This window comes from Hyalella azteca, unplaced genomic scaffold (genome assembly GCF_000764305.2).
Source record: "Hyalella azteca isolate HAZT.00-mixed unplaced genomic scaffold, Hazt_2.0.2 contig15125, whole genome shotgun sequence".
In the NCBI taxonomy this organism is placed as follows: domain Eukaryota; kingdom Metazoa; phylum Arthropoda; class Malacostraca; order Amphipoda; family Hyalellidae; genus Hyalella; species Hyalella azteca.
Window position 1 is genome coordinate 156,195 of NW_025944986.1, and position 13,484 is coordinate 169,678.

Here is a 13,484-nt window from a genome sequence, read left to right on the forward strand (position 1 = left end):
CCTATTTACCATTTTTTTTCTCATTCTCAAATAATTTTGTCCCAAACAACAAGTACTCTCAGAATCAGAGTCTCAGGCATTGGCAATCCAAAATAGGGCAATAGTGTCTGCTTCAGGGCTTTCAGGCATTAGGCCCTTCAGCATTAAATGACCCAGACCCAGAGCCAGCAGCCAGATCATGCCATCATCATCATGGCCCAGATCATCAGATGAATGGTCATTTTTTTTCCTCTGATGTTTTTCATGTCCTATCTTGGCAAGGGCAAAATCTTAAGATAAGTTACCTAGTGAACTGAGTTCAACTGACTATCATAATGAATAGGTAATGATAATAGTATAATCACTAATTTTGAAATCTGGGTACCTAATAGTTTTGAGAGCGTGACCGTACGATACTCACACTGGTCACACACGTGCTTCTTCTTCTTCTTCTTTTCGGGGTGTCTACACTGGGTAGACTTAAAGCCACAGGTCGACCTCGAGGACGGCCGTTGGGCCTGAGAGCCTGTATTGTGTTTAAATTCTTCTGAGTAGGTAACCACTGAATTCTTGTTTATAGTAGGTCAGGAGTCGCTCATGTTGAACCTATGGAGGTGGCTTCTGACACCAGCATGTCCTATTCTTAGTCGGGCAGCTGCGCACTCCAGTCTTCGAGACTTCAAACAGAGCCAAGGACGCAGTCTAGGTTCCTCCATGATGTTGTTCAGAAAAATTCCCTTCTGGGAGCACACACGTGCGAAGCTTTCCCAAAGGCACCACTTGACACATGCTACAAGGTACAAGCCTACAATGAAGTTATAATTATCAGTCGGATCGACTCAGACGAGATAAGCCTAACCACATAACAACCGTCCTCATTCAACGAGAAAGATCAAGGTTACACTGGAAGACCGTCAGTATTTCCGGCACTAAGGACAGAGCTAGGCAAACAGAAAATAAACATTACATATCTGTTGTTATGACAACCAACGTTGTCATGGTAACGAAAGTGATTTGTATGAGAAATCCTTGCACTCAGTTCTAAATTAACAAAGTTCTAAGTTAAACATATTAAGCCTGAAAATTGTTGATACCTCGTATTCTTTTTACTAATAAGTTCTAATCAAATGTCTGCTATAAACGAACAAAATATTATGGGAACCTACCGGTTCCATCGTGCACAGCACTGATACTGTGATAGCCATGTTACCTCTAGGAATCCTTACTAAATGAGCATCAAACGTATCACTTAACCCATCTTCGGGAGTCCTTCTACTGTAGGCACTTGACGAAATATTTCGATAAGTTTGATACAATTAATTGCATTGAACATTACCACGTTTATACTTTATCCGACTATTTAGTTACAGAGATAAATATTTTCTAAATACCATGCCTTTCAGTCTCGAGCACAGTGCAGTAGGGACACCTGTCATAGTCTCATAGACCACCACTGCCGTGCTTCGAATGGACTACCATGATTCCTTCCCTAAAGAACGTAGCCTATAACACTTCTTGACTGTAACATTATCAGCCGCAAGCCACCAGACATATCACATCTATTGAATTAGATCAATCAGCCCACAGGAAAGTAGCCTGACGTACAGGGTCAGCCATATATATGGCAACGGATGTTTGCTATATAAAATAAATTGGTTTCCAGGAGGCTTTTCTTTTACAATGAAGCTTAATATAATCTATTAATGGGAGCGTCTTGGTCCAAAATCGACAATTTTGGCTTTTCCTGTTTTTAGTCTCATCTTAAAGCTGACATTCTGACCTATCCAACGGTACCAAAACAATCTCTGTACGTTGATTTATGCGTTCACGACAGATCCCGAAAGAGAGGGGGGTGGGGGAGTTCTTTCACATTTAAGATAGGGAATAATTCCTGCAGTGCACTATAAATCGCTAGTCTACAGTCACTCAGCTCCAGTAACCTTGCGGCAATATGGTATCACACTATATAATATTGACTCGCACTATATGATATGGACTTGCTCCATATAATATGGACTCGCGCTATATAATATGGACTTGCACTATAAAATATGGACTCGCTCCATATAATATGGACTCGCGCTATATAATATGGACTTGCACTATAAACTATGGACTCGCGCTATATAATATGGACTCGCACTATATGATATGGACTTGCACTATATAATATGGACTCGCGCTATATAATATGGACTCGCGCTATATGATATGGACTTGCACTATATAATATGGACTCGCACTATATAATATGCGACACGCTACCGTACAGCAAGTAAAGAGCGTTCCAGATACTGCGAACTGACCAAAAAGGACAATTGTAAATGAAAAAAATTACAGAAAGTTTATTGAATAATAAAAAATGTGAAGCATATTATTATTTCTTATTACCAGTTGACGGTCGAAGGATACAGCCAATTATAAAGAAAAAGACTAAATGCTAGCAGATTTCATGCGATAGTTTAACTATTTTCGAGTCCATGAGCATAAACATCAGTAGAAACGGTCAACAGTTCAAGAACAATTAAATCATTTATTGAAGAATGTGTATTAAATTAGTAAACAAATGACAGAAACTGTTATTACGGCTGACGGCTTGGTATTGAATAATTCATGTTCAAATGAAATTTAAATGCTACTTTATCCGCTGACCGTATCGTTTGTTTGGTAAAGAAGGCACACGAAATAATGTATATTTTGAAACTATATTCGCATGCATGAAATTTGACATATAAGTGGGTGCTTTTGAAATCATGGTTTCGTCTTAAGAAAATGACTTGGTGTAACTAGGAAAACTTAAAGCCTGAAGCTTTACTGATGGAGAAAAATCCACTAGTTTGACAGAGCAGACGTAGACTCATTCCTCCTGCCTCTTGTAGATCCTCTTGCACACCACGTCGTCCACCTTGCACTCCTGCAACATAAAAAATTTATTAATTTGGTTTGGAAATGACATATCATGAGCTTAACAAAATTATTGCTTAGAAAATTTTTGGTCGAAAAAACTACGCAGTTTGGAGTAAAATTATTTTGGGTCTTCGAGAAATCATTACAACAGCCACGAGTTAAACATTTAGCAAAAAGAACTCTGTATTTTCAACATTGATTTCTGATCTTCGGTTGGTGAAAGACATTATTATTATTACAAATTCTGATTTTGTTATTACAAAATAAAGGTTGCATTAATCGCATTGAATTAGGCATTTGGTACAACGCAATTCAATTTACTGCAAGAGACGAAGCTATGCTCAAAAATAAGCTGAAAAACATACTTTTTGAATAAAGTAAAAATTATTTAACTTTATAATTCACAAATTAGGAAGTAAGTAAGTTCCTACTAATATATTTTTTTGCCCTCAAGAAGGCATTTCATAGTTAGTGAGTATAATCTGCCAAAGAGTTGCAATGAGTCTCAATATTTGTAAGAAATAAAAGTTGTCAAGAAAGCTTTTTCAAGCGGAGCAGCCAGATTTATTTTAAGCAATAGATCCCTGATAAGATTTGACTTATTGAGTATACCATTTTATCATCACATCTACGTATTTTAAAATTATAGTAGTAATTTAAATCCTATCAGTTATTCATCGTGTGCCGGAAAAAAAACGGATAAAGCTTCAGCACCGGAGTGTCGAGAAGAAAAACGGATTATGTCTGTGTTCCTCCAATGACTAGTACACCGATAATAATTTTAAAAGAGATAATTTTCGAAGATTTTAGACTGGAAAATATGAGTTTCATAGGCTTATCAGTTTCACAGGCTTATCGTACTAGCACCGAAAGGTGGCAAGCAACCGAGAATTTAGAGTAAAAACGCAAATTTAAAGCACTTGACTGGATAAAGATATTAAAATTCTCACTTACATTATGTTATCAATTTTCAGTAATCATTCCAAATATTATTTAATTATGTGGCGTACAAGGAAGCTTTTTTGAAGTTACTTCAAAAATTTGAAAGTCTGTACCACTTATTCACATGTTTTATCCCTTCTTTTGCTTTGGATTTCTTTTCTAATTACTCTCTCTTAAATTATTTTATTATAATTTTAAAGTCCACAGGGTCTATAGAAATTATCAATTGCTTTAAATTTGGGCTTGATAGCGCGAGCTTATAGTGTGATGCCAGCTATTCAAGGGAAATTCTAGATAAATATAATTGAAATAGAAAAGACCTCAAATATAAGGTACTAATAATATAACAAAATCAGGATATACTTACATCTAAGTTATCGAAAACTTCTTTTCGTGCATAATTATATCAACGTTAGTCATGTGTTCCCCCTAAAAATGCGCAATTTCGGGTAACTGTACATGGGCCCTTTTTGGAGCCAAGTTGTGAGTTGTAGGTAACACTGTTAGAAAAATTACCGTTAACGGTATTACCCGAGTTTCATTTGCCGGTCGGCACGTGAAAAGAAACACCGTGTCGCCGTTTTTATTCTAATTTAACACTAGAAATCCGTAAAAAATATGATAAAAACGGCGAAACAGTTTATTTTCACGGGGCGACCGGCCACTAGAATGCCAGTGGGACCGTTTTTTCACAGTTTTTTTCTAACAGGTTACGTGGAAAGATCACAAGCAAGGCGGGATGACCTCATAAGAGGAACATAAATCTCTCCCATTTTCCAGGCGTAGCGACGGAAATGATAGATTTTTTATAGATATTTGCACTGGAAGCCAAGTGGGCAAATACATCGAAGGGTAAATGAGTTATATGGAGTGTTTGAGGTCGGATAATGTCGTGATAATAATTCGGCCTAAATTAAGGCATTGGATTTACTGGCACATGAAGGGAAAATCTGACTATAGAGGGTATCTTAATTAATTACATGCCGCATATTTGGTTGATAATAGGGCACTTTACGTGAATACAGGGAAAATGTGAACGGTTTGTTTGTATAAGATGATGACAATTTTCTGCGGAGGATTATATAAGGGGGAATTTGAACTAGATTTGCTTACCGAAGCGAGGGCAAGAATGCTTTACTGCAAGAGATTTACGTTTTGTTTTAGCAAGTTTTACTGCTTGGATGTGTGTGCGATTGCACTCCCACTACGCACAGTAGAGTACGTAAGGCGTGCCTGAATGGTTTTCCTGACAATGAGCCAGCATGAATGCATCTTCTACGAAGGGGTAACTGAAAGTTTGTGCTTTAAAAGACAGCTATGATGAGGCAATTTTGTTAAATGGAGAATGTGCCAATGGAGGAGAATGTACCCTTGCCCTGCAAATGGCAAGAAGAGGCTGAGGTAAATTAATATTAAGATGTTGACTATACTGAGAGTTATGAAAGAAAGTGTTGAGGGGAAACAATAAAACTGTTGCATAATTCCATTTTAGCAACTTCTGATATTACTCAAAGAGATTTTACTTTTTAAATCAAATCGCAAAAAGAGCGTCGATTTAGGTTGCTAAGCCTACACCTTATCGAATGATCGCATTGCGAGTTTTGCCAGATCGTCAAGTTGTGGGAGCAGGTGTACCCTATGGAGCTGTCTTGAGCCTACTTCTAATTAATTTTCTACTGATGGAAGTCCCATTAAAGTAAGCATTCATACTTTACTTTCGTTTATGCAAACGAAGTCACAATAGCAAGCCGTGCAGAAACCATTAAGGCAGATAAATAAATAAATGATAAATTTATAGACCATTTTCTGGGACTATTCCAGACGCTGATGACTCCCGTTTAATAATTTTTGTTATTACTCCTGTTGGCCTGAGAGTTTTTTTAACGTTGAATTATTTTACTGTGACCCAGTATATATGGCTATACATGTACTCGTATAACTATACACATGTAATAGGCAATCTTCCTTGTCGATGTTCATTAGGATTGATGCTACCCAGCATGAAAATTAAAATGAAACAAGCGAGTTTCCCTGTTTAACTTCACAAGTATTGATGCTATTCACCATGACAATACTCGTGTTATAAACAACTTTCCCTGTTGATGCTAAAAAAATTGATACCATTTACCATTTAATAAACAACCTTACTTTTATACAAGTACGATGTCACTCACCATGTCTATTCCAGTGTCATTGAACACTCTGGTGAGAATGGAGTCCTTCTCATTCTTCTCCTTGTCGCCCACTTGCTTGTGAGTCATCGTGTTGCCATCCAGGGTGATTGTCGACTGCAAACAAATTAGTTTATTAAAAATATTTTTAGGGATAATACAAAAAATTATAATTCGTAACAAATTAATTCATCAATGATATTATCCAGGTTATTACAAAAAATGATAATTCGTGCAGATGTTTTAAAAAAGTATCAGCGAAGTGTTGCTTCTAAATTTGCTACAAGTGAAATAAACACATTGGGTTTCCAGTCTGATAAATTCATCAATTAATAATATTATCAAGATTATTACAAAAAATTATAAATTCGAGCAGATGTTTTAAAAAAGTAGCAGCCAAGTGTTGCTTCTAAATTTTCAAGTGAAATGCATTGGCTTTCCAGTCTGATAAAAATCACCTTTGCTTCTGGAATTCAGAACTGGCTTATAGAATAAAGAGGATGCTACCAGGATAAAAAATATGTCCCTTGATCAGAAACATTCCCTAGCCTCATGTGCTTTAATTAAGTGTTCATGATCGTATTCGTCCTGTTATAGGTTCCTCTTGTTAACATTATATAATACACATTTTCTTGAATTAATAACAAATTTTTTCTGGGACAGATTCTCTACAGTAGGTGTTTTAAACTTGTTCTTCTGATGAGTAATGTTTATTACACTTGTGCTTCTGATTTATCAATTTTTTGAATGTCATATTCAAGTATTTTTAAGTTGGTTTATGCGGAAATTGTTTGTAAAAATACCGAGTTTTAGCTTCATCAAATAGCTTGCTGAATATCATTTGAAATAATCCGTTTTTCTGATGAGTAAATCCGCTTCTGATGAGTAAATGGGTGTTACACATTCTTAAAAAATTAAATATACATTCAGTGCACAATATTGAAGTTATTAATATATATTGAACAACTTGATTTTTTTTGCATCCATCCGAGTTTTTATTTATCAATTTTTGAAAATAATATTAAAGTATTTTTAACTTGGCTTATGCAGAATTTTTTGTAAAAATACCAAGCTTAGCTGCACTAAATAGCTTACTGAATATCATTTGGAATAATACGATTTTAGAACCAAAGTTTGTTAATAATATTATAGAATTAGAAGCTACTATAAGTAGGCGAATACGATCTACACTGAATCGGAAAATAATTTGCCTCTATCTTTTGCACATGACATATGTAAAATAGTAACATCTAATATAATTTTTGCTCATAAATGATTTTCCTTAAATGATTTTCCTCCTGCACTCAACTCTTCATAACTTAATCAATTCATAAATTCCATATTATGCAATTGTTGCGTCATGGTCTCCGAAACGTTTTCATTGAAGATACAGTGAATTTATTTGGCGTTTTCTTTATTTTCAAATTCTAGATTAAATTACTGTTTGTTCAATCTAATTAATTTCTGGAAATAAATTTATCCTGGCATTTTCCCCATAAACTTGTTTACCGCTCACATTCTTGCACTTATCGCACTTCGCATTTTAAGTAACCTTTGCTTGCAAGCCAGCAAGTTATTCGCCAGATTTGGTCCCTTTCGGCACAGGTGTGTTAGCCAACATTAAAAGTTGACCAATAATTAAACATTAGAAGTTGACCAACATTAAAAGTTGACCAATTGAATGACGTGCAAGTTATTCGCCAGATTTGGTCCCTTTCGGCACAGGTGTTAGCCAACATTAAAAGATGACCAAGCTCTTGGAGGAACTCATGCTGCAGGTTTACATCGGCAAAGACTGGTGTTAATTAATATGAAGCAAGGAAGATAATGTTTCCAGCGTGAATGTAATGAGAAATACAAGCGACGCGATGTTAAACTAGAAGTATATTCCAGTTTTACCTTTTTCATTCAGTAGATATTTAATATTTGGGTTATCATCCGATTGATAAATCGTTTCTATTGCACCAGCTTTTAGGAGCTAAATTATCGATTAGCCTTGTTCCCCATGTGGCCCAATCGAACATTTTCCAACGGGTAATTGAATGTAATATTTTAATAAATCAAATTCACTTTTCAATTCAACTGAATTTTCTTTCAATTCATTCTATTTCCTATAAAATATTTTTTTAATCGCTAGCATTTCATGCTATCCCTTACTGACGGCTGCACCAAACTCAACTGGGGTGTAGTTTCTTTATTTTAACTGGTATCTATAAGCTATACTACCATCTCTTACGGCAAGCAACAGCAACTCAGCCGTTCCAAATGTTGTTTCCAAATCCGTGTGAGACAATTGAGAGAGCCATACCAACGCAATTAAAAAACTATCTTGTTGTTGGTCAACAACTCATTCAAAAATCTCAGTGCAAGCGACTAATTTTAGTCATTAGCGACTAATTTCAACTTTAAATACTATAAAAGCAAATGATTATAGTTTCCTTGACGTGTATACCTGGTCTTGGAGGACATTATCTTTTTCGACCATGTCCATGCCGTACGTACCTGGACAACCCTGCCATCGGCGGTAGTCTCAGTGCAAGCGACTAATTTCAATAATCAGCGACTAATTACGACTTTAAATACTATAAAAGCAAATGATCATAGTTTCCTTGACTTCCTGGTCTTGGTGGACATTAGTTTTTTCGACCATGTCCATGTCGTAAGTACCTGGACAACCCTGCCATCGGCGGTGGTCTCGGTGCAAGCGACTAATTTCAATAATCAGCGAATAATTACAACTTTAATATTAAATCTTGGTGGTCTTGGTGGACATTAGTTTTTTCGACCATGTCCATGTCGTAAGTACCTGGACAACCCTGCCATCGGCGGTAGTCTCGGTGAAAGGCTCGCCGAGCTTGAAGCTGATCTCGGTGGTCTTGAAGGTAGTGACGGTCTTCATGGTGTAGGTGCCTTCGTTCTCTGAGATCTCGAGGCTTGGAGTCGCTGTGCTAGCCATCTTCCTCATCACCAGGCCCACTCCTGAAAAAACAAACAATTCATTACTCCAAAATCTAAATATGTAATATGATTATTGTTTTCGGCTATATTCATTATTAAATATTTAAATTCCAGAAAGATATAAGGATATGAAATATGGTTATTATTTTTCGATTCTATTCATTATTAAATATTTAAATTCCAGAAAGATATAAGGCATGTCACGATGATGTAGCAAATGAATTTCGTATTGTGATTGAATGTAAAATTTCAACTAAAATGACAGGCTAACGGTACTCTATAATCCAGCAAGCCCGAAGGGCGGTATGTTGATTGTTCCACTGATGGCGCAATCGCAGTGCATAGTGTTGAACACAGTGACATTTGCTGACGTTCGGAAGTAATGGATAATGCAAATTTTAATCGAGAAAAAATGTATTAGTAATTAAATATTTTAGCTGACTTAGCGGATTTACAGGCAGACAGGATATAGCAGCTATGTCGTGAGTGATGAACTAAGGAGCATTCAATGCCAAAGAAAAATATATCGTCTATTTCAATCATTCTTTTTTATTACGCAATTATGGAACCGGGGTTGAACTGTGCAATACATAATTTTATTTCATTTCGCCATTTTTTCATGAGAATATTTTATACATATGTTGCTTCTATAGCTTTCAACAATAATAAACAATGCAGATACATAAATGTTCGATTGATAAATTGTTCATATTTCAGAAGTTAATACAATTTAAAATTAGGGTATTATATAGCTGCAGTCTAGAATGTATGCAAGGTATTTTAATGGTAGGGTCGCAATACCACCCTGCTTCCATAATTAATAATTCATATCATATCAATTCGCTTGCTATTAACTGCCAATGCGAGACGTGCTATTTCTTGCCGTCAGTTCATCGGGTACGAGTCATGACTATTATAATTAATTGCTATACATGTTTTTCCGAGTCAAGCGTCAACTCAGCTAAAGGAGGTCTAAGCTCTTATTTACAGTGCCTGGATTTTGAACTAGAGGAGGCTTAAGCTCTTTTTTACAGTGACTGTAATTGGAACTAAAGGAGGTCTAAGCTTTATTACAGTGCCTGCAATTGAATCTAAAGGAGGTCTAAGCTTTATTACAGTGCATGCAATTGGAACTAAAGGAGGTCTAAGCTTTATTACAGTGCCTGTAATTGAATCTAAAAGAGGTCTAAGCTCTTTTTTACAGTGCCTGCAATTGAAACTAAAGGAGGTCTAAGCTTTATTACAGCGCCTGTAATTGGAACTAGAGGAGGCTTAAGCTCTTATGTTTACAATGCCTGCAACTGGAGCTAAATGAGATATCTTTATTACAGTGCGTGCAATTCGAGCTAAGGCAAGTCTAAGGTATTTTTTTTTAAATTACCATGGCAGTTTTCAAGCAGACCAAGCCCCTTTGAGCACATTGGCTCAACTCCTATGCATTAGTGCTCAACTCCAATCGGCATTTCCCCCACTCCAATGTTCTCCACTCAGCAATCAAATGTTGTGAATACCTTAGTGTTGTGAAAATTATCCTCTGTCATTGGTAGTGGACTTTGGATTGTGCTCTAACTCGAGCTGCATTAGGCGCAGTAGCGGCCGACCTGAGCCATCGGACACCTCACGCCTGTGCAGATAGCACTCCACGTGACGTGTAATTGGTTGCGTATAATCCAAAGTAACAAGAGCCTGTGTAACGCACGACTAACAGATCGTTTAACACAAGGCTAAGTTGTGTAACCCAAGAAAAGCTCTCATAAACAAACATTGTAACATCGTCGGAATAAATGCTTATGCCGATGGCTTCACTTGGTATCAGGCTCGGGGAGTCAGTTCCTGCTTTAAGTAGATAATGACTTAATATTATTCGAGTCGAAGGCAATGCAACGGGTGAATTGAGTAATTTAACTCTATCACAAGTGATAAATAAGTACCTTATGGTACTTATCGTTCCATCGTTACTGTAATAAACTTGACCAGTAGGAAGACTGGCGTTTCATCAGTCCCTTCTTGGTCCCAGTCAGGCGTCCTATGACGCAAGGCCAACTACGCATAATCAGACTTGTAGCCAACCTAACGCGACTCGTCCATATAATGTACGACTGACTGAACATCATAGTTGCTAAGAGTATAAACATATTAATTTATATCTCTAATATGGACGACAACTGATATGGGCCGCAGTGACGTCATGACAGAAGGTCACATGGCGCCACGTAGCCAATCCGGTGTCAGATGGCATGAGGGTTGATTACACACACATCAAGTAACATCAATTCGATGTCTCGGCAGGCATGAATGAGGACATTCAGGAGCAGCATTGAATAATTGAAGCTTTGCTAGAGCAGTAATGGGTTGTCAAGGTTACCGGCGATGTGTCACTAAGCCTTCGTATTCGAATACTTTATTCTTAGTTGAGGCTATTCGTACAAAATAACTTAATTGATTATTAATGTGATTAGCTACGAAATAACATATTAGGCTTTCTTCTGAGTGCATTTTCTATTATTTAGCTTCCAATCTCCTTTGTTCTGAAACCTTAATTACATAGAAAGAAAAAGTATGTCAAATTAAATAACTAATTTTGTATATACGTCCTATATGTCTAATACGTATAGCCACAGACAAAAAAAAAACATATCCAGTCTGAAATCAGCAGCAAAACTATTCAAATCTGAAATGAAGTTACTCATTTGCCGCAACAATTTTATGAACTCTCTATCAATGACGATGATCCTGTGTGAATTTCCCCCCAAAAATTGTTACATTTTCTAGGCAGAAAGTAAATTCCTCTTAGCGTCATTCTCCAGCTCCGTACACCGTCCATTACCGCGCATTTCTTTTTCTCTTCAGCGTTAATCAGAAACTCTCTTTCATTAAACGTCTCCCCTACTCAGTTTTTTCAGCGTCAATCTATAGTTCTCTCATTCACTTTCTACTCAGCTCCCGTTCAGCGCCTTCCTTCAGCTCCCTCTCAACGGCAGCTCCAGCTCCACTCCTCGCATCACACATTAGCCTCCAGCTCCACTCCTCGCATCACACATTAGCCTCCAGCACCACTCCTCGCATCCACCGTCAGCCTCCAGCACCACTCCTCGCATCACACATTAGCCTCCAGCTCCACTCCTCGCATCACACATTAGCCTCCAGCTCCCCTCCTCGCATCACACATTAGCCTCCAGCTCCACTCCTCGCATCCACCGTCAGCCTCCAGCTCCACTCCTGCATCCACCGTCAGCCTCTAGCTCCACTCCTGGCATCACACATCAGCCTCCAGCTCCACTCCTGGCATCCACTGTCAGCCTCCAGCTCCACTCCTGCATCCACCGTCAGCCTCCAGCTTCACTCCTGCATCCATCATCACGGCATCACCCCGTCTCTGCGGGCTCAACTTTCAGCCACTCCCTGTCTGCGTCACGTGAGGTGGCGTGTTTCTCTCAGCCAATCACAGCCCACTAGGCTAGCAGGGAAAAAACAAGCTGGAAAGATCATCTTAATAGAATATTCTGTTTTATAGTGAACGTGAGTTATTCGGCGGTTGAATTTCAGTTCAGTAGCTTTGGAATTTGAATTAAGGTGCGTGCTGGCCTCCGGTCAAGATCTTTAGATCGGTTATTTACGCTGCAGTTCAAGTCGGACTCGGCAGTTAAAAAATTTCAATTAATACGCATTCACTACAATTCTAAAAGACTAAAACATTCAGTTATCAATGTCAACATCCTAAAACAAGAGAAACAATGTACCAAAACATGTTCTTCTCATCTCCGACACACATAAAACATTTGTTTTCCCCCCTCTCATTCCACCTGTATTTACAGTACGTCTATTCACACCAAACGTACCTGGCCGCACACAATGCAGAAGGAAACAGACTCTCTTTTCCCGCTTTCGTCCCGCTCTATCCAAGCCGCACGCCGTGCTGTTTCCACCCATTCGTCCTTTGGCCCAGCGGGCCCTGACACGTTCAAAGTTCCTGACACATTCAAAGTTCCTGACACGTTCAAAGTTCCTGACACGTTCAAAGTTCCTGACACGTTCAAAGTTCCTGACACGTTCAAAGTTCCTGACACGTTCAAAGTTCCTGACACGTTCAAAGTTCCTGACACGTTCAAAGTTCCNCGTTCAAAGTCCCTGACACATTCAGAGTTCCTGACATGTTCAAAGTCCCTGACACATTCAGAGTTCCTGACATGTTCAAAGTCCCTGACACATTCAGAGTTCCTGACATGTTCAAAGTCCCGCCTCACACCTTGAACAGACGGAGGCACTCCTGATGCGAATATTTTGTGGCATTCAGCAAAAGATGAACTTTTCTGGATCAAACATATGTAGTTTACGTGCAAAAAACTCTAGCTGATTACGCTGAGAAGCGCATAATTTTTGTTGAAGCCATTGTAAGCCCCGCGCACTGTGGGTGGCCTGCCATACATGACTGTAGTTATTTGATTCCTATCAAAGTTCGTCAAAATTTGATCCACGATTGCCCGTCATGGCCGGCGTTCAGAAACTAGAAATTAGTGTGGAACAGAA

At 38.0% G+C, this 13,484-nt stretch overlaps 1 protein-coding gene across 1 annotated transcript in view; it reads right to left on the reverse strand.

The window, feature by feature from the left end:
* Nucleotides 1–2,348: 2,348 nt before the first annotated feature.
* Nucleotides 2,349–13,484, reverse strand: part of LOC108673172 (sodium/calcium exchanger regulatory protein 1) — a 30,136-nt gene continuing 19,000 nt past the window's right edge. Inside the window, exons 2-4 of the mRNA XM_018160962.2 lie at nucleotides 8,806–8,978; nucleotides 6,003–6,116; nucleotides 2,349–2,893 (exon numbers count right to left, since the gene is read on the reverse strand). Of these exons, the coding sequence (XP_018016451.1) occupies nucleotides 2,837–2,893; nucleotides 6,003–6,116; nucleotides 8,806–8,978 (344 nt within the window). The 3' untranslated portion in view covers nucleotides 2,349–2,836. The remainder of the gene's footprint in view (nucleotides 2,894–6,002; nucleotides 6,117–8,805; nucleotides 8,979–13,484) is intronic.